The 27903-nt window shown below is 38.3% G+C and overlaps 3 protein-coding genes and 1 long non-coding RNA gene across 4 annotated transcripts; 1 reads left to right on the forward strand and 3 right to left on the reverse strand.

Moving 5' to 3' along the window:
• Positions 1-1816: 1816 nt before the first annotated feature.
• On the reverse strand, positions 1817-2492 carry LOC141428347 (uncharacterized). The gene is made up of 2 exons (XR_012451419.1): positions 2399-2492; positions 1817-1999 (listed from the first exon to the last, which is right to left on the reverse strand). It is a non-coding gene; the product is annotated as an uncharacterized lncRNA (long non-coding RNA).
• A 620-nt stretch (positions 2493-3112) lies between these two features.
• LOC141428348 (uncharacterized) lies at positions 3113-4408 on the reverse strand. The gene is made up of 2 exons (XM_074088307.1): positions 4066-4408; positions 3113-3311 (listed from the first exon to the last, which is right to left on the reverse strand). The coding sequence occupies exons 1-2, from the start codon at positions 4256-4258 to the stop codon at positions 3118-3120; spliced, it is 387 nt and encodes a 128-aa protein (XP_073944408.1). The 5' UTR covers positions 4259-4408; the 3' UTR covers positions 3113-3117.
• A 672-nt stretch (positions 4409-5080) lies between these two features.
• LOC141428349 (superoxide dismutase [Cu-Zn]-like) lies at positions 5081-16929 on the forward strand. The gene is made up of 4 exons (XM_074088308.1): positions 5081-5601; positions 7999-8064; positions 15243-15470; positions 16649-16929. The coding sequence occupies exons 1-4, from the start codon at positions 5425-5427 to the stop codon at positions 16901-16903; spliced, it is 726 nt and encodes a 241-aa protein (XP_073944409.1). The 5' UTR covers positions 5081-5424; the 3' UTR covers positions 16904-16929.
• A 2970-nt stretch (positions 16930-19899) lies between these two features.
• LOC141428351 (acyl-CoA-binding protein homolog) lies at positions 19900-27225 on the reverse strand (the record flags this gene model as incomplete). The annotated part of the gene is given in 2 exon segments (XM_074088309.1): positions 19900-20494; positions 27108-27225. Coding segments are annotated over 2 exon segments (258 nt in total), but the record flags the coding sequence as incomplete, so codon positions are not given.
• Between the last annotated feature and the right edge of the window lie 678 nt (positions 27226-27903).

The following is a 27903-nucleotide window of genomic DNA, read 5'->3' on the forward strand; positions in this document are numbered from 1 at the left end:
GATCTCACAAATGTCAAAGCTCACATGTATCAGTAACAGCCTGTATGTATTGTATAATATGGTTAGTTTGTCTTTGGCTACAGATATACTTACACCGTATTATTTTTGATTTCCACTAACTTTAACCTCCTGAGTCTGACATTTTTAACGAACTGAACGCTTAAGACCTAGACGTTGGTGACCTGCTTTGTTATTTTGGACATTATTTCAAAAATCATAGAATTCTTTATCCAATGAACACTTTGTACTTTAAAGTACATTCGGCCGTTATTCTTAGTGTTAATTAGTCCTTTATAAAGTACGCGAGGACTTAGGAGGTTAAGGGAATATTCGACAGGTCAAATGTAGTTAATTTCTCCAAGACACTGTGGCCTAACTCTTACTGTTTATAAGATAATTTTAATGGAACTAAAGTGATTTTAATTCAATATTTAGCAAAAGAGGGTTACTAAAACGAGTTTTTTTGTTTCTTTTACGTGTCAAGTCAAACTCGTCAAAGTCACTCGTCAAATTTGTGAATTTCACCATTTGAACTTCCAGACTACAGTTTTAATATAGGTACGAAGACGGCAAGAAATCTAATCTGGCCCTCAAATGTATGCAGTAGAGGTAATTTTGTGTGTAGAGGTACAGTGGGCCAAATTTTGTACCGCTGAGTATAATTTTTTCCAAAAAAATATATTAAATTTAGGCAAGAACCCAGTCGTTTTTATTAATGAACAGAGATGTGTCCAAGTTAACTGAAATTATATAAAACACAGTGTACATACAAAGCAAATCAAACTCCTTCAAAATAGTACCGACCAATTTAGTTAACATCATTATTAATAAAAAAAACCTACGCGTGCAGGCTATAGAGCCTCCCAACGCCTTGTTTTTTGTGACCACATACATAAGACGGTCAATTCATTTCAATTGAGATGCACTGTAGTACTTTTTCACAGTAAATCTCGTAACAATTTCCTCGTTAAGCATTGCGGTGTCAGTATTTAAAGTTCGTGTGATAAAGTTACTTATTATTCTGGTTCTGATGCCTATAGCCACCATAAATATACCTACTACGCTTACGCGTTGGCAATTTGGCATGTTATTGTAATAAGCAAAGGTATGTTTGTATTGCATGACCATGTGTTGGTAACTTAGAATGGTATGCAATGTGACTGTAATGGATCGAATTGATTAAACAAAATGATTATTTACATAAAAGTGAATATGTTTAACATTTTTGTGAAATTCCTTGCTTTCAATTCAATTGTTCCTTAGTTGAAGTCATGGTAGCTATACAGCTATGTTATTTGAAAAACTAGATACTACTAGGTAAGCTTACAATAACGACGCTATTATATAACCAATCAGGCTATTATTTCTAAGTTCATAAAGGTGTTACTAACAAATCATAATTATTACCCATTTGTGACTAGATTGGTTTGAGCGCCATCTATGGATACATCCAAGAACTTTTGACTTGCCTACACGTTCCGTGACTGTGGGTGGTGGAAGCAAAATTAACGTGCTTCTCAGTCAGATCAAGGTGGATAGATGTCACCAAACGACAAGGAAATATATATGAAGAATTTGGATAATTTTTCACTATTCGAAAGTGGTAGGAATCGGTGTATTCCTAAAAAAATACAGATCAAATTATTATTTTTAACTTATTGAGAGTATAAAAATAGGCACTGCACTTTTCTATTACTCACTTTTTAACCATTTCAGAGAGGTAAGCATTTTAGGGGTAAAAAAACACATGCCCGATGTCTAATAATGTAGACATTGTGGAACGCAAGTACTAGAACTAAGTATAAAAACCAATAAACTCTGTCCAATCTATATTCAGTAATTAAATAATAATATTAAAAGTTAGATACTACAATACAAATATCACTGTATAACGCTTATCCCAAAATTATTGTCCACTGAACGTACCGAACACGCTGCCCAAAGTCAAGGAGTGAAATCGCTCGGAGTTTTCGCCGGGCTTCTCTTGTCCTCGCCGAACCTAAAATAAAAGTTTTTGTAGGCTTCTATTCAAACTATTTGGCACTTACTTTCGTGAGGTAAGTTTGACAAATACCGTTATAATACGCATTTTTAAGCTTTAATTTATAGCATTGCATAGAAATAGATACAATTATTAACTGCAGCGGGGATGACAACTTTATTGTCGCCGGATTTCCTCGACAGAAGCAGCACCGGTTTGCCCTGGAACTGCGACAGTGCGTAACGAATGGCGCTGTACATCTCTGGGGTGAACTTACCTAGCACAGTCATAGCTTGCCTCTCGCTGGGGTGACTTGCCCGCTGTCAACAGGCTTCGGCGGCAGCGGTGGCGCCGGTTCGCCCTGCAGCTGCGACAGCGCGCTACGCACGGCGCTGACCATCTCTAGGGTGGACTTACCTAACTCAGTCATAGCTTCCCCCTCGCGGGAGTGACTTGCCCGCTGTCTACAGGCTTCGGCGGCAGCGGTGGCGCCGGTTCGCCCTGCAGCTGCGACAGCACAGCGCACTACGCACGGCGCTGACCATTTCTAGGGTGGACTTACCTAACTCAGTCATAGCTTCCCCCTCGCGGGAGTGACTTGCCCGCTGTCTACAGGCTTCGGCGGCAGCGGTGGCGCCGGTTCGCCCTGCAGCTGCGACAGCGCGCAACGCACGGGGCTAACCATCTCTGGGGTGAACTTACCTAGCACAGTCATAGCTTGCCTCTCGCTGGGGTGACTTGCCCGCTGTCAACAGGCTTCGGCGGCAGCGGTGGCGCCGGTTCGCCCTGCAGCTGCGACAGCACAGCGCGCTACGCACGGCGCTGACCATTTCTAGGGTGGACTTACCTAACTCAGTCATAGCTTCCCCCTCGCGGGAGTGACTTGCCCGCTGTCTACAGGCTTCGGCGGCAGCGGTGGCGCCGGTTCGCCCTGCAGCTGCGACAGCGCGCTACGCACGGCGCTGACCATCTCTAGGGTGGACTTACCTAACTCAGTCATAGCTTCCCCCTCGCGGGAGTGACTTGCCCGCTGTCTGCAGGCTTCGGCGGCAGCGGTGGCACCGATTCGCCCTGCAGCTGCGACAGCGCGCAACGCACGGGGCAAACCATCTCTGGGGTGGACTTACCTAACTCAGTCATAGCTTCCCCCTCGCGGGAGTGACTTGCCCGCTGTCTACAGGCTTCGGCGGCAGCGGTGGCGCCGGTTCGCCCTGCAGCTGCGACAGCGCGCAACGCACGGCGCTGACCATCTCCGGGGTCGACTTACGGCCCCCGGGAGCGTGAGGCCGGTGCGGCCGGGACATGCGCTCCGCCACCGTCGCTGTCGACTCTGAAATAGGCACATCATCGTTATTAAATACGTTCAATGCTGGACATGACATAAGCCTCCTCCACCCAACAGATTCCTGTTACCTTCACCAGACCATCAGTCTACCTTCTGGAAGGTCTACTCAAGCTGCCTCTTCCCGCACGTTATCGCTACCTAGTTCAAAACACATTGACGCGATAGATATAAGCTCCTTGAACTGAGGTTTGTCCAATAGCGTTGGTCGTTGTGTCGTGTCATACAACAAATGACAAGCATAAGGTGCGCCTCGCCAGGTATGAATTTTTAACCCACTTGTATTGTAAGTACTACGTGACTAAATACTATCGTTTGAAAGACATGTAAAACATCATAAGCTCTTCCTTCTCTAACCTGAACTGGGGTTTATTCATCTCTCTGCTGCGGCCCTTGTGACACTGTGAGATTGCTAAGACCACTAGCGGTGATATATTTCCTAGAATGTATAATTTAAACAACGTTCGGTTTTATTGTCTTATTAAACGGATTGATATCCTCACATTTTGAAACGTGAAGAGTAATAATAGCGTTTAATATTTTCGGAATTTTATATTTATCCCCTGAAAATATCGGGATAAAAACTTGGCTAAATTATCTTCAAGATATCCAGCAATCTACATACCAAATGTTATCCAAATACATCCAGCTGTTTTAGTTAAAAGAGTAACGAAGTTGTGTACTTCCGCAATGTTTAATATAGGTGGGATGACGTTGACACAATAGTGTCTCTGTGACTTACGGTGGACGCCAGGCCGGTCCCTGTCCCGGGCCCGTCTCTCGTCGAGCCTGTCGCAGCACGTGCAGAAATAGCACGGGACCCCGGGCACCCCGCAGCAGAAGGCGCCCCACAGCCACTTGTTGAGAGTGCCGCCGGCCCGCGACCAGCCGCTCGGCCTGTCTTCACGTAAGTTGTACACGAAGTCCCGATTCATGCCTACATTTTGGCGTTAGAAGGTGACGTTTTGAGGTTTTTTGGGCGTGGAAGTTACTAGTTGGTTATGGTCGTTTGTTTTCCAAAGAGGTTACATTGGAATCTGATGAAGACTATTTCTCAGCATTTCTAAAAAAGTTTGTACATTTGATTTGCGACTCTGATTTGGGTAAAAATTTGCAGGTAGATAGAGTGACGTTACTGAGTTTAAATAACATAGTCTCCCGAAATGTCCCAATTAATTTGTATGGAAAGTTCCTTTTTTGTTACCGCAAATCCATAGAGTTTTGGAGAGTTTAGGTAACAAAAAAGGAAATTTCCGTACAAACCAATTGGGACATTTTGAGAGACTATGTTATTACGACTCAGTATCGTTCACTTAGTACTAATCGTTGATCGAAGATCGTTCACTCAACATACCTGCAAATTTTTATCCAAATCGGAGTCGCAAATCAAATGTACAAACTTTTTTAGAAATGCTCTTCTGGTTAATTCAAACGACTATCTGTAAAACGCAAATAAGTCAAAAAAATATTATTTCTAAAAACAAGACATAAATTTCGAAGTGAACGACAACATTTTTAACCTGCCTGTCGTTGGGGATAAAGCAAAGCAAGAACTTTGAATGTACTTGGCTCTACAATCCTTGCGTCTACCTACTTAATTAAATCCATCACAACAAGTTCGTTTTTTGTAGGTAATTGAATAATAACAATCATCCACCTTTGAATTACGCAAAATTTTTAAGTATCGTGTACGTCAGATAAAGGTAATGTAACATGTTTAAAAGTATGAAGATCGTTGTGCGTCAATTAATCAATAGGGAGTCACGACGGCAATCACACGTTTCCTATACGTTTGCATAAAGATTACAACGAATTAACTTCCACTCAATAACTTAAACAATGCCGTATCTAAGTTATCATTACGTCATGCCTCTCAAGTCTCAATTACAGGACCTTGGTGGTCCCACGAGCGAGTAATCACCACTACCGCACATCCAGTCTCGCATGACACTAGTAAAAACAACGGATCTTAAAAAACTTAATTCTATCTGCTAAGCCAAAATCATTGATACCCTGTCGTCAGGAGAGCACACACGCGCCGGCCATTTTGAAAATACATCGAAATATTCTTTAAATTTGCCGCGCGAATTTTTTTTTCGAGATGAATCTGCGGCTTCACGTGTTTTTCGGCCAGTTCTTGTGGCTGATTGCGGTATTGAATGGCAAAACGTTTCAAGGGATCCCAGGGTATGGAAGAAACTTAGTTATTAAGACGCTGCCAGCTATCGAAGATTACCAAAGCAATGTTTATGAAGTTTACATGGAACCTTATCTGTATGTAAGTATTAATTTTTTGACACTAAATAATTCGATATCTGCATCTTGCATGTTCATAATTAACTTTGGCGTCAAGCGATAACCATAAATATCTGGTGTTAAAGCAAAAGGTAAAAAGATCAATTCTCATTTTTTTACGATCGTAATAAATTTATAACTAATCAATCAGACAAAAAGTGGGTAAGGTAAAATTATTACATAATACTATCAATTTAACACAATTTACGTTATTTTAAAATATCCGAGTCATTTATCGACTTATAACCAATCATTACTAACGTGTATACACTTATGCCATGTGAATTAAGTCCCTTAAAAATAATGTATAATACTTACTAGGTACCTATTATATTATGTTTTATTTTATCTTCAAAACCATTTCAAACCCGATTTTATTTTCTTTAAAGATCAACTAGGTAGAAACAAAATATAAAAAACAGATAAAAAAATAACCCTTCTTCGGCCAGTGGGGCAAAAAGCATTAATGATTTGCGATAATGATTCCTATTTATTTTACTTATCTGAAAAAAATAAGTATTACATATGTTTTATAATTTTTTTCATTTTTTCCTACACATTTTGTTAATAACGACCAAAAAATATTAAATACTGAAAATTAATAAGGCATGAGAATTTTCAGATTGAGAACTAACGGCTAAAATGAACAGTCAAATACTACTAATAAGATTAGAATCTAATTAAATGCCACAAAACCCTATACATTTTGTAATAATTACGAGTTATTGGTAAATACTTATTTTAACAACCACACAATTACTTCAGTGCGTAGATTTTAAACCTTTATTTTAATTTACCAAAATCAATCAGGCCTATAATTAATTTTTTTTTTCAATTAGCATCTCGAAATAATGAGTAATGTTAAATTGATTCTGTGGCCAAAAGCTTAGCGTTTTTCTGTAGTTTGTTGAACCTGCGCGAACGTCCAGTAATTTTAGTCTGCTGTCATTTACTTTTTATAATGGGTCCATGAACCTGGCCTGGCGATACATTAAAATCAGCTTGACAGTTTTCTAATGCGCTTTGACAAAAAATCGGACATGAATCAAGTCATTTTGGTCAATGACTTTGCGCACTCATTCAAGTCACTAGTTTTTTTATTTATTTAGATATTTACTTAAGGCATGACTGCATGTACTTTGGGTGTTCTGACGTTAAGGTTATGAGTAAATTCATTATATCATATCACATTATCTCCTTCACTATCTTCACCGAACAACAGTTATCCATTAGTGTCTCCTTTAACCCCGACATCGGCTTGGCGGGATCATCGAGTGTCGATGGAGCTACCTATATATTTCCCAAAAATTGTATTGAATGCTGCATGCTGTCGCTGCTGACATCTTACAGCACATAAGAGGCCGAAAAATCGTGGTCCCTCGTCTAACAAATAAATAACAGTTGCTGCAATGCAGTCGAAAAAGTAAATAGCGACTGGATGACTCCCTTGCCCCGTAGGTACATCTGAAGATGGAGGTACATATGAAGGGGCCTTTGACGGAAAATCTGCCATTAAGTAGAGAAGGTTGAATAGTCGCTGACTTTGTTTGTTTCTCCCAAAGGCTTCCAAGGACAAAGGAAAACTTACCAAGATCATCATTCTATCAAATTCAAAGCCTTTATTGCGTTAAATGTTGTGAATGTTGGCTGATGATATTGCATGTCATGAAGGAGAACCAATTATCAATTGATTCACTAAAACATTTGCGGGGAGGGAACTGGCTATAGTTGGCATACATGATAAAGGTGATAAAGCCGAATTTATAAATCGTCACTACTTTAAAAAAACTCGTAGCTCAAAACAGATAATTTTTCTGAGTGAACTTTATAGACATTACATCAAGATTCAATTTTGTTGACATATTGATTTTGATTCGAGATTTTTTCAAAGTAGTGACGAAATATTGTTGTTTAATTTAAAACAATTAAACTAACTTGTAGTTTTCAAAAATTACATTCATCGCTAGGTCAGTCATTACAGAATATCAGAAGACCCCAAGTACCAGTAACATTACAGATCTTACCCTACCCTAGATTCTTAACCTACCTTTAGTGCCTAAAAAGTCTATTTCGGATATTTTATTTCTGTTGCATATACCTTTATTTTGGAGGTATTTCACAGTGCTTACTGATGGAGATTAGGTACTCCGGTACATGATTGATTCCATCTTTATTTAAATTCAACCATCACTTACTCGATCTAGAAAAAAAAAAAACAAAAACCTTGTCAAAACTCATGCTCAATTATTACGTCCGTGGTCAAAACCATACACACAAAACTTTTAGAAACTAACTTCAAACTAACTAATCTTCAAAATAATTCATCAATTATAATAAAATATTTAAATAATAAGTTAATTATAATTATTATGCATTGCAGGATCTCCGCAGGCCAGCCTACGCTTTATCAGGAGACCGAACCCAAAAACAAATAGATTTGGCCGGTGTAAGTGTTCAATAATAAATTATAATAACACACTAACATGATGAGAATTATTAATAACATTGGAAATTAAGATAATCGAAGAAAAAATTGGGGATTGGACTTACTACCTTTTGCTTGACGAACGACGTAGGTATACCTATTACAGTTGAGGGTGACATGTGGTTTTGTCACTTTAATATTTTTAAATGAATTAGGCGTTTTATTAGGGAATATTACGCAAAGCTCTACGCCGGGGGCGACACTAGCGCAAAACGCCATGACAACGTCAATCCTACTAATATTATAAATGCGAAAGTTTGTGTTTGTGTGTATGTTTGTTACTCCTTCACGCTAAAACGGCTGGACGGATTTAGATGAAATTCGGTATGTAGATAGCTGGACATTTGGAATAACACATAGGCTACTTTTTATCCTGATATTCCCACGCGATAGGGATAAAATCTCAAAATAACAACCGCTGGGCTTAAGAGTCATGAAATTCGGTATGTAGGTAGCTGCACGTCTGGAATAACACATAGGCTACTTTTTATCCAGATATTCCCACGGGATGGGGATAAAATCTTGAAATTTCAACCGCTGGGTTTAGAGTTGAAATTTTGGACAGTTGTTCTTAACACAACCTCAATGAAGGCCACGAATAAAACAATTGGGAATTCCCAGGGGAATTTTGTAAAATCCCGGAATTTCAATTGTACCAGATCGAAAGTTTACGCGTGCGAAGCCGCGGGTAAACTCTCGTTATCTTTATATTTTGTCGCCATGACGGATCACGACCAAAAAGATATTAATACCTATAGAAATCATGACATATTTATAAGTAACAAAATAAATGTTATTTACATCGATAGCAGCGATAGAGCTATATTTCCAAAAAATATATTGAAATATATGATATTACGGCATCCTACGGACATTTAAGATACTCAAAAATCATAAACCATAAACATATGGTATGTGCTAATGCTGCTGCACTCTGACGGGATAAAATTGCAGTAATATTCCCTATTGACAAACTTTGAGATACATGTATGAAGGCGGACTTATTATCCCTTTATTATAATTCGAAAACACCGGTTCCTCAGAGATAGGACCAAGCTAGATCGATATTCGCTCCTGGAAGCTTCCACCGATAGTACCTTTAGTTATTCTGTGCTCCCACATAGCATAATACATGTCTAAGGATTGGATCGGAAAGCCGTGCCAACATAACAATAAATATCTATAGGACAATTAACACTAATTGACCTAGTCTTAATCTAAGTATAGGTGGTACTATAAGCACTGGATAAAGATAACTTATACGTCCAAGATTCGAGAGCAAACTTTAATATTAAAATCAAAAAATCAAAATCAAAAATCAAAAATCAGGTTCTCTAACCACTTGGGTATCGTAAATGAGGTACCTAATGCGTTGTACGGCCCCATTAAATACATTATAATATATAATTTATAGCCTTCTAATAGCTATGGAAGTTATGATCAAAATATAAAATGACTTATATATATTATATGCTTTAAAAGTAATTCCGAGTCAATAACATAACTTAGCACCTTTGACTTTGTCGTGACTGGAAAACATTTCAGAATCCTTGTAACATAGCGAGGCATGCCAGGGTATCACGATGCTGACATCATATAGGTATATTTTATGTGAGTAATTCTTTATTGTCCTGTCAATATATTTAATTCAATTACTTCAGTCGAGTTCATAAATTTGTGAGCAAAAATTTGATCAAACATCTGAACACGCCCCTACGCCATTAACAATAGAGTCGTGTTCAGATATTTTTAATCAAAGTTTTGAACTCGAACTCGACTGTACCTGCTGAGCTTGTTTAAGTTCAACACAGATATGATATCATAAGTATCAAAATTAAAATAAATAAATAAATTCACCCTACTTATCCAAAGAGACCAAAATTGCAATCAACCTTTTTTTTATTTTGAATAACCATAGATTTCCGAATAGATATCGCGATGTCTTCAAAATTATTACGATTTTCACTTCTCATGCTCTTAAAATGTTACTTTAGTCTCGGCACATCGGGACTAAAGCTCCTTTTTATTCTCTAGGAATTAACTTTTTTTTTAATTTACGTTGGAAACGCCTAAACAGCCAACACGGTGTTTGTGAATGGAAGATTTTTAGGCGTGGAAATAAACTCCAAATGACAACTGTGTAAAAACATTAAAAAAACACGATTTAATTTCCTGAAACACAATTAATGATTTGATTACTAATATGAATCTATTCAATTATATTAAGGATTAATTCATTTAATTATGCATAATCCAATTAGTTTTAAAATAGTTTACAATTTTGAAACTGTTGACTAAATATGCAAGCTTTTAAAGCGTCACTTCATTAACAATAAAAGAAAAGAAAAAACCGTGCATCAATTTTTTTTTGCCATTTCAATTTTGAACAAATGGCCTGTCCATTAGTCGAGCGTACGTTTAAAAAAAAGTTATATTGTAATTTTGAATACAACATTGTTTATTTCTCGCATTCAAAGTGAAAAGTATTCAACAAGGGACTATAACAATGCCACTCGCTCTGCTCGGGTGGCTAAACATCTCGTGTCAATGATGGCTTGTTTCAGTCCCTTGTTGAACAATCTACTATTATCTACCTTACCTACATTAGTTCAATAGTAAATCGTATTTATGTACACTCTTTATTCTACAAAATAAACAAACAAACGCAATAAATAATAATAAAAAAATTAAAAAGTCTCATTCAAATAAAATCCAAACTTCGCGCTGTTCAATGTCGAGATAATGATGGGTGCCAAACCAGCTGATCATCGCGTGCCAGTAATTGACAGTGCGACTATTCCGTCAACGTGCCAAGGACTTAAATGGCGTGCCAGCACGGTGCAGCTCACTAAGTTTGGCATAGGTCATTCTAAAATGACTGTCAACACTTGGACATAAAATTTGCTGATGCGCGAAACATCATGCGCGTCCCGCATTGCACTTTTTCGGATTGAAAAGTTTGCGTATGTATTTCTTTTTTTGTAAAATTGCTGCTTCAATCGGTGGTCGACTTATGCATTAAGGGCGTTTAACCTAACGCTTAACCTTCGCAACCCTTTTTTTTTAAATTTTTGGAAAAAATATGGTTTTTCCTACTCAGAATCAAGAGCACAATCGATTCCGATCGTTTAAAAAAAATGCCCCCATTTTTTCATACAAAATTTTACCAAACATAACACATTTTTTTTTATCGAGGTAAATATTACTCGTGTGTGTTAGCGTGGTAAGTCCTGTGCGTGGTATTTTGACTAAAATTGTATGACTCAGTTTTGTCACGCCCATACTAAGTCTATGAAAAATAAAAAAACCGGCCAAGAGCGTGTCGGAAACGCCCAAAATAGGATTCCGTAGCCATTACGAAAACATAAAGTAATATTTTTCTAAGGATTTCGTATTTTATACGGAATCTTCCAAGTTTAGGTATATTTTATACCTTAGGCTGCTATTTACTCATAACTACTAATAATTCTCAAGCAGACTTAGCCGTTATAGTTTTCCTTGAAAGTTTGATATACTTACTACCATCCTGAATTTTTTAAAATTTTTCCACCCACCGGTTTAGATTTTAGAGGGGGGGGGACGCTCGATTTGAAAAAACGTCTTAGAAAACCCCTATCCTACCCCACACTATAGGGTTGGATGAGAAAAAAAAAATCACCCTCACTTTACGTCCATGGGAGGTACCCTAAAAAAAATTTTTTTTTTATTTTTAATTGTACCATTTTGTCGGCATAGTTTACCTACATATTCGTGCAAATTACAGCTTTCTAGCATTGATAGTCCTTGAGCAAAGCCGCGGACGGACAGACAGACAGACATGGCGAAACTATAAGGGTTCCGTTTTTGCCATTTTGGCTCCGGAACCCTAAAAGGGTGATTCTAATAAAAGTGGCATTATAATCTGCCAATGAGTTTTTGAATACAAAGTACATTAAATATACGTTTTTCAGAAAAAATAAAAATTGACATATGTAAACATAGACCTTTTACACCGAGGCCAGGCCATTTTATTTATTTAACCTTATTACTTTTAAAAAATAAATAAATGTAAGTACCGATTTTCACTGTAGTCTGTCTTGTCCAAAAGGGACATGCTCCCGGTTTTACGCCTGTGAATTATTTGTGTACTATTTCACAAATTATATTTTATAATATATTGCAAATACAATAATACGATATTCATTTAATAATAATACGGTCCTAAATAAATCATTTTTATACATCAATATTCAGACTCAAACTTTGTCCAGCGATTTTTTCACTGTAGTCTGTGTGTTCGCATTGTTGGGTCTCACTAACACACGGAGAATGATAGACACACCTTAATCATCGGTAAACATTCGGCCAATATCTGGCTCGCCGCCGTACGGAACGGTTAGAGACCTTCTGTCATAGTTTTGTGGCGATTAGTGATCGAAGGCGGCAAACTGGAGTTTGTAACGGGTATGTTAACTTTACATTGTCTCGATTATTTTATGTTATTTATATGGGACGTTATTAGATAATCATTTTGATGTGATATTATGACGTATTTACTTACGTTATTAAGAGTGGCACATTCATATTTTTGACGGTTTTAGAGTAAATGTCTTTTGAATCCACTTTTCACTTTAATCTGTGTCACTTTAATCTGTAACTGAAGCACAGACTAAAGTGACTCATGGCAGAAAAAAGTGAACTATGAATTATTTTATTTAAAAATTGCATATAATTTCTAAGAATAACTTTATGGACTTTTTTTTAAGTAGTACTAACAGTGTTCTACCAAAATAAATGTAGAGAATTGCTTTTTATTAAACTAAACACTTATAATTTCACTTTGTGTGTCTGTTATCTATCCGCACTAGATCCATTAGTACTATAGCTGTAATTTTGCGTAAATATAGCTTTTGCAAATATTTTTTGGAGTGTGTCCCCCTCCCTCCTCTAAAAGTGAAACTATTGGCTTGAAAATTATAAAAAAACAATCACGGTGATCCTGTTTATAACTAAAAAATGTACAGTTAGTAAAAATTTATTCGTATAAAATAGTGGTGTCGTTACTTGTTTAAAACGAAATTTTTCGTGTTATTTTGCCTAGGTACGTTCTTATTTGGCCAGTTTTTACTATCTGATGTCATTCATTTCATCGGAGGGACTGATTTGATTGCATTGTATTGTAATTAATTCGTAATATTTTAGGACGACATGTAATGGGGAAACCAAAAACTAAACAAAAGTCAAGAGAAGAGAGGTTAGCACGAAAAAGGGAGAACGAAAAGAAAAGATACGAAAAAATAAAAAGAAATCCAGAACTCTATGCTGAGTTCCAAAGGAAACATAAAGAACAATATTAGCTAAGAAAACAGGAAAAATAAATAAAAAATATACATGATTTAGCAAATGTTTTTGGTTTTACGGCTCCATTTCAAAATGACGTAAAACAAAAAACATTTGTTTAAGTGGTAGGAGTTTAGGGTTAAAAGGATGCTAGTAAATTACAAATAACCCTGTATAAAATATGTATAATTTTGAAATAATTTTATTTTCTTATATATCCCTCCAAGAGACTCATAATTTTTTAAGAAATTACATTTAGGGGCTGTTTCACCATCCATTGATTAGCGTTAATCGACGGTTAAATGTGATGCCGTCTCCGTCTATTCGAACAAAACAAATAGAGACGGCATCACACCTAACCGCCAGTTCACACTAATCAATGGATTAAATTAAATTTATGATACATTTCTTTTCATTTTTGATATAATTCTCTTTAACCTGGTAACTTTTCACTACTAGCCTGTCTAATTTAACTTTAGCCTGCTTCATCAATATTTCAAGAACCCATAACTCTTAAGTTTTTAGGAATACTTTGTTCCCTTTAACATATTTGTAACAAATGAAATACCAAGAAGCTGTTTTTATGCAAAAAAAGTAAAAAAACATATACATATTTTTTTGAATTAACTTTAGCCTGCCATGCCACTTTTATTAGAATCAGCCAAAAAACGATGCAAAACTTTTTTTTGGGCACATTTTTATGAACTGCCCACTCGGCCACTCCTCTATATACGCCTATGTTTATAAGTAATAATATATTTAAGCTTTTTTCAATAAAAATACTCGTCTAGGTTCTAACCTTGCTATTACACTGAGAACGAAAAAATAACTAAATACGTCCTCATCCGTTAACTTTGATCCTCAAACGAATATCTACTTGCAATTATAATAGTAAGAAATCCTCCTTGATTCATGTTTGCTCACGAACAAACAACACCCATCAAATTTCAAATTACATCTAACTGCGTACATAAAAACTGGCTCCAATTATGTCATGAAGTATTTAGCACTTCCTTATTAATTGTAATCAAATAGCCTTAGGAAAAAATTAAAACAGCGCTGTTTTTGTAGGAAACAATTGTAATAATAGTTATTATGTAGATGTTAATGTCTAGTTTGAGATTTAATTTAATCGTTTATTTTAAGTTTGAAGGCTTCAATCAAACTTAGTAGGTATTAGGGATATTTTTTGTTTACATTGTTAGGTAAATATTGGGAACGCAACTAAGTATTGACTTAAATCAAAGCAAATATTTTTGCTAGGTTTGGTTAACTTGTTTTCTTTGTATTTATCTTTGTACCTACCTATGTTTAAGTAAATAAAAGGTCAAAAGTGGCTCCGAATGGTTCGGGTACAATTACACACGGTGCTTCTCGCTAGTTCTTTTAGCTTGAACTTTTTTTTTTTATTCGACTGGATGGCAAACGAGCAAGTGGGTCTCCTGATGGTAAGAGATCACCATCGCCCATAAACATCTGCAACACCAGGGGTATTGCAGATGCGTTGCCAACCTAGAGGCCTAAGATGGGATACCTCAAGTGCCAGTAATTTCACCGGCTGTCTTACTCTCCACCCCAAAACACAACAGTGCAAGCACTGCTGCTTCACGGCAGGATTAGCGAGCAAGATGGTGGTAGCAATCCGGGCGGACCTTGCACAAGGTCCTACCACCTGCAAACTTGGCTTGACACGCTACCGTGGGTCTAGATTAGATAACATTTCTCTCACGAAAACAAAAATAGGTACGTTGACGCCGGGTGAAACTCTAAAAGCAACAATACTCTTGCGCTACAATAGTCTTGCTATTATATTTTAACAGGCACCGCGATCTCTGCCAGGTCTTCAAGCAATCGTGAATCTTCAAGCTGACGAGGAGTCTGGAGTTGGGGGAGAACTAGTCTTCACGCAGATTGTGCCTAATGGTCCAGTAACTATTGAAGGCAATATAACTGGACTAGCAGCTGGCTTGCATGGAGTACACGTGCACCAATCAGGGGCGATCAAGGACAATTGCAAAGAAATAGGACCACATTTTATTGCATATTACGTAAGTATGCTAGAATAAAATTAAGATTTATTTTTGGAGTCTTTTTGTATTTTTTATTTCAACTCCAAATTTTGTAACTTTTACGGTCATCCCGTAAAATCCATATCGAAAATACAAACTGAAACATAGATGCACAGAAAACCAGAAAAAAAAACCAGCGCTGGAAATCGAACCCAGGTCCTCAGCATTCCGTGCTGCGTGCTATACCTCTACACCACCACTGGACAGGAGTACAGACACAAATTTCTCCTATGCATCACATATCTCAGCTGGTTTGTTTTTCTTATTTAGTCACTTACAGCAATGAGGGCTACCACATAGATGTCGCTAATGTAGCTGCTTAAGTGACTAAATAAGAAAAACTTTTAAAATAAATAATAAATAGAGAAAACATTAAATAGAGACGGCATCACATTTAACCGTCAATTCACACTAATTAATGGATGGTGAAACAGCCCCTTACCCCCTTATTCATAAACGACAATCAAACCTATTTTAGTTAAAATGCCGCTAAAATTCGTTTGTCCTTATTAGTCACTTCGACATTTGTATTTGTTAGAAAGGACAAAGCATTTGTTAGTTAACATAGGCTTGTTAAGTTTTATGAATAAGGGGGTTAGTCTTTGCGGTGTTTCGTAGCTGTATTTGATAAAAACTGCTTCAAACATTTTTGAGATATAAATTTTTCAAGTGGCTATTTTGGGGTTTTTCAACTTTTCTAAGATGCTCAGGTTAATCAGCCATTCATAACTTTTTTTTATTTGACTGGATGGCAAACGAGCAAGTGGGCCTCCTGATGGTAAGAGATCACCACCGCCAATATCTGCAACACCAGGGGCATTGCAGATGCGTTGCCAAAACCTAGAGGCCTAAGATGGGACACCTCAAGTTCCAGTAATTTCACCGGCTGTCTTACTCTCCACGCCGAAATACAACAGCTGCAACTGCTGCTTCACGGCAGGATTAGCGAGCAAGAACTTCACACATAACCTACCAAGAATGGATATACTTACCTCCTGCCATGTAGGTACTTCCCTTTTCTACCACGGCACCTACTAGGTAGTCGTAGCAAGTCACACCCAACCTCTTAATTTTTCCCACATTAAGCTTCATAATTAAGTATTTTCCAACTTAATAACTCCTAACAACAGAGGATACAAACAATTAACGGTTTCCAGGGCCGTCACGGCGGACCTCGCGATCACATCCGCCACGTTGGAGACCTTGGCAACATCAAAGCGGAAGAAGGAACTGTTAACGTCAAAATCGTGGACCATCTCATCTCCCTAGCTGGCCCCAGGTCTATAGTCGGAAGGTCGGTCGCCATCACTAAAGGGGAGGATGACTATGGAAGGGCGGGGACTGAGGATAGTGCCCTGACTGGCACGTCGGGGCCGGCTATAGCTTGCGGTATAATTGGTTACGTGAACTAGGTATGAATAAAGCTTATGGTATTGTGGTTTGTCGTTTGATTTGATCCCTGATTTCGCTTTGGTCGCGGGGGGAGCGCCAAAGTTCGCATACTCTTCGCTAGTCATACCGTAATTTTTGACCGAATCTCGATTGTCATAATTTTTTTCCCACTGAAATTTTTCTGAAATTTTCAAAATTATGGTTACCCTTTAGAAACTACAGGTTAGGTTGGGTTTGTTTTATAACAATTCTGAATAATTATTGGATTCAGAGAAAAAAGAGTTATGTATGACAAACGATCATTCTGACAAACATTACATTCGGACTTTCAATAAGTACATGCGAGCCGATATGGAACTATAGGGGCCGATGCACACGCACGGAGATGGCGCACGCCTGCGGGTGCGGGTACAGCAGGGTTACTACGAAACTCGAAGTTCGTATCGTACCGTCCCTCTCGCTCTCGTATTAAATAGTATAAGTCTCGGAGGGATCGCACGACACGAACTTCGAGTTTCGAGTTTCGTAGTAGCCCTGCAGGCACAGATAAGTAGGTACAAGTTACAAGTAAAATCCGTCGCACGCCACACGTGGCAGAGTTAGCGCTGCTCGTACTATTTTTCAATAGGCTTCTAACCCGCTCCGTGAAAACCGCGTCAGTAGCGTAGGCACTTAGATATAGTTTGGCATTTATTTAATACCTATAGCAAGAATTTTAGTAAATTCACACGGGGACTCCTAACTGTTGCTGAGCAGAATTGGCTAGTAAGACGGTGGCAGTGATCTGGATGAACCTTAAGCCGAGTTTAATTTAGACTTGCAAGAAAAATCGTGCAATGTGCATTTACATTGCGGCGCTCGATTGACCACTAGAAACTCTTTGGCTTTACGGCATCGCAATGTAAGCAACTTGCACGATTTTTCTTGGAAGTCTAAACTCGGCTTTACACAGGATTAACTATACCTAGTGCCATCCACGAAGACGCGTGATTTTGTCAAAATATTAGACATTAATAACATTGTAATTATAATCAAGGCACGCGTCATCGTGAATGACTCTACCTATATATATACCAACCATGTTCACATTTTGGTACATTCACACCGCAGTCTTTAACTTTTAATTTAATTAGGAAACTATTACTAGCCATATTTTTAGTCAAAATTTAATTAGTTAACCGATAGCTAATAAAATAGCGTAAAAGTTACACGTAGCTAACTGTTTTTATAATGTTGCACAATGTTGCTCCAAAAACAACTTTCGAATTAGTTAACTACATGAAACACACATGATTTTTCAGGTCCTTTGTTTTAATCAATTTAACTAGATCATCAATCATCAGGCCTACGCGTCTGTTCCAGACGAATTTTGGCGTGGCGCCTGTGCACAACGTCTTTGGTGACTGACCAGACCGATGCGAGAGCGACATGTTCGCCCACAGGCCAGACAAGAGAAGTCTGCGGATGTTGTTGCAGACCGCCTTGGTGTCGTATCTGTCTTTGGCAGCAAGTTCCTTGAGCCAGGCCTAATCGCAATACTTGCGAGCCCCCAATACGCACGTCCGCGCCAATCTGTGCGTTTCTCCGCCAACAATTCCCAGTCAAGATAATACTCATATATTTTAGTTTTAATTAAAATAATTGGCTCCTCACCTATCTGAGCTAGTTAGTTCAGGTTCTTCGGTATTTCTGTACCTGTCTGTATAAACTTAGACGGTTAGGAATTAGGGATCTGACCTTACAGATGCTCGTAGATATATAGTCTGATATAGATCAGCGACTGATGAGCTAGAACCACAGCACATCCAAAGTATGCGACATAGCGCCAAGAACTGCCAAACTTAAACATTGCAGTTGGAGTGCAATCCTTCTGTACTCGCCCTTTGGGTAGCAACACAAACATGTCTACCCACGACAAAGTGCATTGATACTGATTTATTTAATGATCTACTAAGGACTTTGATAATCATCGTCTAAAGATAAAAGAACATACCTAATCAGAATTATTAAACCCACATAGTACGTCGGTAGGTAGCAACCGATATTGTATCTACCGATCGCGGCTACGTGACATTGATAGGCAAATGTTACCGACGACATATAATCCTATATGACTGTTAAAGTTTGTGTGTGTTTGTAAGTCTTTCACACTAAAACGGCTGGACAAACTTAGATGGCGTATCTATATACACAGCCGGCCCTGGGGGTAGAGCAAGAAAAACGGTCACTCTAGGCGCCAGATAGCAAGGGGCGCCATTTTCCACTTTCCTGAGCAAAATAAAAAAATGTAAGTAGACTCCTTTTGAGAGGCGTGGTAGTGGTGTAGGGTGACACTATTTACCGACCGTACACTACCGACATGGAAATACCGAGATGATATTTTATGTACACGCCCATAGAAACTCTTGTCAGTTTGACACCAGTTTGTATGGGCGTGTACACGATAGACAATCTCGCTCTACGTTCGGCGCTGTTTGTATTCATAATTTGTACTTGACATTTGCACTTTGCTGTTTTTAAAAGAAAATTAAACTGTCAGAAAAACGGCCAGTATTCAATAACGCAGGTATCTAAATACATAGTACGCAACCTCGCTGAAACATTTAAATGGCGTTGCATTCATAACATTACTTTCAGACGGACCACGGTAAAAAATAAAATAACAAAAGAACACTCACAACATGCTTTAAAATGTAATCGATTTTACTCACGATTCTGAGCAAACTACTTGCAGGTTTTCAGTTGTTTAATTTTTTTAGTACCTAAGTAATAGCCTTTCAATCGTCGAGAAGGCCTAGGTATCGCTGGCTGGATAAAGTCCGAAAAGACCTGTGCGACATGCAGGTGGCAGACTGGCGCCTTGTTGTACAGGATAGGAACAATTGGCGGAGTCTTGTGTCGGAGGCCAAGATCCACTTTGGGTCGCTGAGCCGGCGAAGTAAGTAAGTAAGTAATCGTCGAGAAATGAGCCATCTTCATGAAAAAATAACTTTAGAAACTCAATAAAACATAGAAAAACAGTTCCCAACTGATTTATTCACTGGCATTATAAAAAAGTTCATAACAAAACAATACCAACTCAAAAAGAGCGCGTCCACCGATTGTGTGGACTTAGTAAACTCAATAAAAGTGATGCTTACAATATTGTGATGTTTCACATCGTAACCTAATTGTGCCTAAACCGAAATTATAAATAATTGACTTACAGAGACGGGCGGGGATGGAAGATATAGTTATAAATGCTACTTTCCTGACACCTAAAGATGCCGAAGATGAAGCAACTTTTTAGGATGTCGCTCTGGAAGTACTTGAGTAGTTTAACGTTTGTAAATGCACTAGTAATAAAAATAAGTTAGTAGGCTGTTTATGTTTAACAGTTTAGCCTCGCACAAACGTCGACTCCGCACAGAGACTGTTATTGCAGCGCATTGTCATGTCATGTCATATGTTCCACTCGCCCAACTCAGGAGTTTATTGAAGACCGATGGAAGCGATGAGGCTCTCGACTTTCGCGATGTAAGCCTTCTGCGCGTCCTCCTTTGAGGTGCCCTTCTTCTTGGTCCAGGCCTCGAACTTAGCCTTACCCTTCAGGTCCAGCATACCAGGCTTATCTGCAACAAAGAAAGTATTTTGTCAGCATACTGTAAATCACAACATCTGAAATTTTTACTTCTCGATAGTTTACATATTTGTCAATTTTTTCTTTCGTAAATTTGGGGTAGTATATCTACTAGAGGAAGCCTTTTTCCGCATCAGTGGAGTTTTTAGGCTGTCATGATGATGATTACTAATCGCTTTGGATGGTGTATTGGATTGGATAGCATTGAATGGCTTTGTATTTAAGTACCTTCCGCTTAATCTCTTCTGTTGTTTTCTATAAGTCGTCTTCACAGCAGAAACTTAAGCACGATTAAAATAGTATGCAACTTTATAGAGCTGTCAAAAATGTGGATATATCTTCGGAAAATAATAAATAACTAAATATTATGGGACACTTGACGCCAATTGACATAGTCCTAAACCAAGCAAAGCTACTACGGATACTAGGCAACGGATAAACATACTTATACCCATAGATAAATACATATCAAACATCCAAGACCCGAGAACAAACTCTCGTATTCATACAAATACCTGCCCCGGCCGGGAATCGAACCCGGGACCTCAAGCTTCATAGTCAGGTTCTCTAAACACTTGGCCATCCGGTCATCATACAGGTATAGAGAAATAAGAGCCACTATTTCATTGTTACCAGAAATAGAAGTTTACATTCTGTCAATCTTCAGCATTTTTAAAAAAGAGTGATGGAAAGAAACGTTGTACAAGAGTTACAACAGTGAATCCGGAAATTATGTTCTAATAAAACAGGCATACTTCGACGTGGATGAAAATAAAATTAATTTCTAAAAACCAACAACATAGTACGTGTTAGCTACAGCAATGCATACATCTATATATTTTTTCAATGACCTAAGAAGTTGACACTAAACATAATTATGTAAGAACCCGTCTGCTGAAGGCAAAACGCAAAATATTTGAGGTGAACATAAAGCGCAATATAAATACGCAGCTTGGTTGACGCGATCATAAAATTTGTTAGCAATCAGGCTAAAATGTCACGGACGGTCGTAGCCATAAATAACCACCATAACATTAAAAATTGAAACCCTAATCTAGATTTGTATTATTCATACAAATGTCTGCACCGGCCGGAAATCGAACCCAGGTCCTCAAGCTGCGTAGTCAGGTTCTTTAACCACTATAAGAATATCTATCTGATAATATGTCTATGTAATAAGTAATTATAGATATACTTAACCCACAAATGTACCCACTATCGCATAGTATCAATCACGTTGAATAAGTACCCACCTATTTCTCATTTTTTTTTATATAACTCGTAATATACATATAAATGTAAATTAGGATAGGTTACTTATATAATTAAGTTTTGCACAGTATTTATATAAGGAAGTGTTTTGAGTGTTTCATTTCGCCAACAAACTGTCATGCAGTTTGGCGAAAAAATGTGTTCATGTATACACTGTGTAATTGTTAAAAATTAAATAAAAAAAAAAGATTAGCTAGATACTTGTTCCATAGAAAGAAAGATTACCTGTGAACTTTTATGTTACAAAACTATTAAACTAACACTAACTAAACAAAAGCACTACGCAGCATTTAACCACAAGAGCGTAAGCTCTAGTTACAATGAAGAGTTTGAAAAACTTTACAGAAATTCGTAGAAAATCAGTAGGTAACTTTTCGGCAACAATGTGAATATTTGAACAACTAATACTTCAAAATTCTTATTATAGCCGGTTTTTGCAACTCTGACGACCAGTTTGACGTCAAACGACCAGTTTTAGTATTTTACTACAAAATTGTTACTGAGAAGTCTCCAAGGTCCTCAAGCTAAAGAGCAGAGGTCAAAAATTACATTTAAAAAACGACACGATTATGGGCGAGAATAGGTAATTTAGAAAATTGATAATCCTAGTAACCAAAATCAGGGTAACACATGATAGAAAGCACAATTTGTAATGAGCGACTGACGGGAAGATAAAATTATAAAGTGTAGAATATGAACTATTAGAGGTTTACTAATGTTTCGGCGAATAACGTTCTGCAACCTGTTTCATTTCGCAACTTTTCATTTCCCAACTGTTTAATATTTCTGAAATTGTATCCCTAACCTAACCTACTCTAACCTAACCTAACCTAACCTAAAGGGTTCTACACGATGGCCCTGAAATAAATCCTGAAATATTTACAGTTTTAGAGTTTGCGAAATGAAACAGGTTGCCAAACGTTACGTTGCGAAAAGGCAGTACTCGACTATTAGAATATGGAATATTTGTGGTAAAAGAAAAGTCTTGTTACTAAAAACATATAAAATACTAGAATAGAATTTAAATGTATAGTATAGACACTAAAAACTTTTCGCGCTGGGCGTAATAGTATGTTCAGAACAGCGAATTGTCATTTAAAAGAAACGGTGTTGGGTTACAATTTGATTGAACCAAACCTATTTGCAAGAAATTTATTCTAACAGCAAAATCCAACGAAATACCTAGTTGAGTCAGAAATAACTTATCACAATGCGTATCGACATAAGCACCTATAAATTTTCATTGTTTTTCTGTTTGAGGTATACATATATAGTCGGAAAATAGGATTCGATTGGGGATAAGATAAAGTAGCATTTCTAACTCGAACTACATTTCAATATTCAAAACGCAATGAATACTGATATCAGAAGACAACGAACTTTATGTATGTATAAAAGCTACATATATTATGTGCCATACAGTGTGAATCCGAACATAATTCACAATCACACAGAAACAGGTAAATGTTGCAGGTTGCAGGTGTACAGTTTGACTGAACATGAATCCATTTTTGAAATTATTCAATAATGGTGAAAAATAGTGCTGTATAAGAGGAGAGTGGCAGCCTATTGATTGCTATGCTTTTTGTTAAACTGTTACTGTTGCGTAGTGTGCCATAAAGAATATTAGTATTGTGAGAGAGAGAGAAGAGTAACAACATTCACACGTAAAATCTCCTCTAGAACAGAAATCTGTTTTGTATTTCCAAGTTTTATTAAATAACATTTTGTATGATTGATTTTTTGGAGTCTTTTGTATTTTTTATTTCAACTCCAAATTTGTTACTTTTACGGGTATCCCGTAAAACCATACAGCTGGACAGCGGTGGTGTAGGGGTTATAGCATGCAGCACGGATTGCTGAGGACCTGGGTTCGATTCCCAGTGCTGGTCTCTTTTTCTGGTTTTTCTGTGCATCCATGTCTCAGTTGTGGGCTGAGTTGGGGAGACGCGGAGCAACAGGCGCAAGGCAGGAGCGGATGGCGACGTCTCACGAAGGCCCTTTGTACCACTGGGTACCATAGGACGACAACAACAACATGTCTCAGTTTGTATTTTCGATAACATTTTGTAGGTATTTCAATTTGCATGTAAAGTAAAGTTTTTTGATTGTAGGTATGGGTACAAGCATGGTACAAGTTTGTAATTAGAAATTAGGTTATAAGAGTAATGATGGTGTGCGTAAATAAATACTGTGTACAATAATTGTAATCGTGTTGTAGAGATTCTCATGTCATTCTTGTAAGATTTAAGTTGTGCTGTTGTTTACAATATGTAATTGTACCTAAACTAATAAAATAAGATAAAAATAAAATAAGTGACAATAAAAACACTTTGGCGCACGGTAAACGGCTTTTTCCGTTACATACTTACAGCAGAAGAACTTGCACTATAATGTTTTTAGATTACAGTTTTAGATATGCCTAGGTAGCGACGTGGACGAATACAACGACGGGTTCGTGGAAGCTGTCCATATGTTCGGGTCTAAGTTCTTCAAGACCCGCCGTACTAGAACCAAAAGGCTTTCGGACTCCACCATTAGGCGGAGGAGGTGAGGCGTGAGATGATTTTGCAGACTTCTGGTGACGCTTGTCGCTATCGGCAGCTCAACAGGCAGATCTCAAAGTCTCTGAAGCGCGATGTACGCCGATTGAATACTACCAGTATTGAAGAGGGCTATTGAGCGTAATAGGGGCTCTAAGGTGTTTAACAGAAGAACTGTCTGTTGGTCAAAGCCGGTGATGAAGCTCAAGACCGACGACGGCAGAATCGTTTCATCCAAACCTGAGCTGTTGGAGAAGTTGAAAGGTTTTATAGACAGCTATACACGACAACCCGAACACCGTCGAAAATCTAGCTAAAGACCGAGGGCTAGATTAACCCGACACTACACCAAGACATCACGGACGTCTCAGCCTGTACGAGATTAATATGGCCCTCAAACAGCTTAAGTATGGCAAAGCCCCGGGTGACGACGGAATTACAGCCGAGCTTCTGAAAGCGGGTGGTAGACCAATCCTTCAGGGCCTTCAGACGCTGTTTAGTTCCGTCCTTCACCAAAGGGAGAACGCCGAAAGCATGGAACAGAAGTGTGGTGGTGCTCTTCTTCAAAAACGTGATAACACCTTGCTGAAGAACTATAGACCCATCTCACTTCTGAGCCATGTTTACAAGCTGTTTTCCAGGGTCATCACAAACCCGAACAAGCCGGCTTCCGAAAAGGCTATAGTACCGTGGACCACATACATGCGTTGCGGCAGGTTATACAGAAGACTGAAGAGTATAACCTCCCCCTTTGCCTTACATTTTGTGACTACGACAAAGCCTTCGATTCGATCGAGACTGGGCTGTGCTGCAGGCTCTCCAGCGGTGCCAAGTTGACTATCGGTATATCGAAGTGTGAAGTGTCTGTAAGAAAACGCCACTATGTCCGTCGACTACAGGATCAGAGCACTAAGCCTATTCCTCTGCACGCAGGGAGTCAGACAAGGAGATGTGATCTCTCCGAAACTGTTTCACCGCTGGCATTGGAGGATGCTTTAAGGTTCTGGACTGGAAAGGACGAGGCATCAACATTAATGGCGAGTACTTCACTCACCTTCGATTCGCCGACGACATTGTAGTCATGGCTGAGACCATGGAGGACCTCGGTGCTATGCTCGCTGACCTCAGTAGAGTTTCTGACCGAGTTGGCCTGAAAATGAACATGGACAAGACGAAAGTCATGTCTAATGTCCATGTCGTACCAACTCCCGTAATAGTCGGAGACTCTGCGCTCGAAGTTTTTGACGACTATGTTATACCTGGGACACACGGTCCAGTTAGGTAGGTCCAACTTTGAGAAAGAGATCACTTGTCGAATCCGACTCGGCTGGGCAGCGTTCGGGAAGCTTCGCAGTGTCATTTCGTCCAAATTACCGCAGTGTTTGAAGTCAAAAGTCTTTGACCAGTGTGTGTTGCCAGTGATGACATACGGATCTGTGACGTGGGCGCTAACGATGGGCCTCATGAGAAAACTCAAAGTCACTCAGAGGGCTATGGAGAGGGCTATGCTCGGGGTTTCTCTGCGGGATAGAATTAGAAATGATGATATCCACAGTAGAACTAAGGTTACCGACATAGCCGAAGAATGCGAAACTAAAGTGGCAGTGGGCGGGGCACATTGCTCGCAGGACTGATGGCCGATGGAGGTCAGAAGGTTCTCGAATGGCGTCCGGGACCGGGAGACGAGCTGTCGGTAGGCCTCCACAAGATGGAGCGACGACTTGGTAAAGATCGCGGGATCGCGTGGATGCGGGAAAGCACAAGACCGGTCTGAGTGGAGAGCCTTGGGGGAGGCCTATGTCCAGCAGTGGACGTCTTTCGGCTGACATGATGAATGTTTTTAGATTATCGAACCCGAAAGTTTATTAAAGTTAACCTTAAGTAAGCAAATGTGGATACGGAGGATAATTAATCAAAGACATCTATCTTCAATAATTTTCTGAAACACAAGGAACATAGTCAAAAAAATTTTGCTTTGACCTAGATATCATCCGTAATTATTTATTATTTACCTAGTAGTTAGTAAACTAACCTTAACTACCGTAGCAAACAAAATATACTATTAATGCTTATAGATAAATCAATGATGGATCGAAAACGATAATGGATGATAACAGTTAACATGGAACATTTGAAGTTTGAAATCACTGACTTAGATCAGCTTTAATGATTGCAAGTTATCAGTCAGCGGATAATTAAAAAATAAATTATTTTTTATCGTTAATCGTTGACAGAAATGAGCACACATGGTTCAAGAACATTGATAGCTTAATAGCTTTATGAGCCTTTCAAAATCTAAGAATTTGCGAACAGAGGATAAATTAACAAATAAGTCAAATTACAATCATGAAGGACATAGAAGAGAAGTAATAGTAATCTAATATACAAAGATCATGGACATGGACGGACAGTGCCCCCTACTTCCCCCAGTAATGGATATAGAAGAACGTAGAGACACAGAATGGATTTAGAAGGCACAAGACGTCGCTTAATACTACAAACCACTTAGGTCTTTATCAAAGACTTTTTTTCAGCAGTGGATCGGTAAAGATATCTGAGTCAAAAAAAAATTCTTATTGTTCCTAATTCACTAAGTAATAGTCCACAAACTCTGCAATCTAAGGTCGCATTATCTAAGGCACTAACGTTTGTGATCGCATTTACCATCTCTTTCTTCTCTCGTCTTATATCGTATGACAGAAAGGAGCCGTGAAAACTATTGTAACCTACTCCAAGTGTTATAAGGCCTCTGATTATGATGATGAAAACAACTCGTGATGTGATACGTACTGGCAGGGTCAGAGTCTCCAACGGTAGCCTGTTTGAACAGGGCGTACAGCTCGAGAAGGTCGCTGTCGCTAGGCAGGGCCTTCAGCTTCTTGACGTTAGCGGCGGCCTGGTCGAATTGCTGGAAACAAAAGTTCTAGATTTAATACATTTGATGCTTTTTGTATCATATGAAGTTCGGATAAACTAGAGATATTCTAAAAAAATCGGATATACCAAAAATATTCAGTGCTCAGTGCAATTTTCGATGCCCTTAAAATAAATAGAGTTTGACCGAATGGCCATTGGTCTGCAACTAAAGACTTATCAGTAGATAGATTTCTGTAAATATAGCAGATATCTAATTTTAAACTGGAGTTTTGTTACTATTGCGATTACTATATTCTACGGAATGCTAACCTCTAGGAATCAAAGACTATTTCAACCATCCGCCATAAAAATTATTGTCTTAGCAAAAATACCTGCTTTACTAACAAATGATTAACGCAAAAAAGCGATAACTGTTTGCGCAAAAGCCATTTTATTATACTATTGAATTACCGATCAGTCTTCCATCGTCACATGAGCTATCATTTCTAATGACTTCATTCTAAACCTGGACGCATTTCTGTGGTAGTCAACGCTATATTTCTCTAAACTTGACTACAACAACGTCATATTATGCTGGAGCATTTATATGACCACATTATTAGTAACGGAAATTGCACGACATCTTTAGCCGATGCTAATATTCTTCAAATCTGCAATGTGTGGCTTTATGAAAATTTTTAGGATTTTTTACCCTCCTCAATTATACGTT

Source organism: Choristoneura fumiferana, chromosome 5 (assembly GCF_025370935.1).
Source record: "Choristoneura fumiferana chromosome 5, NRCan_CFum_1, whole genome shotgun sequence".
Lineage (NCBI taxonomy): Eukaryota > Metazoa > Arthropoda > Insecta > Lepidoptera > Tortricidae > Choristoneura > Choristoneura fumiferana.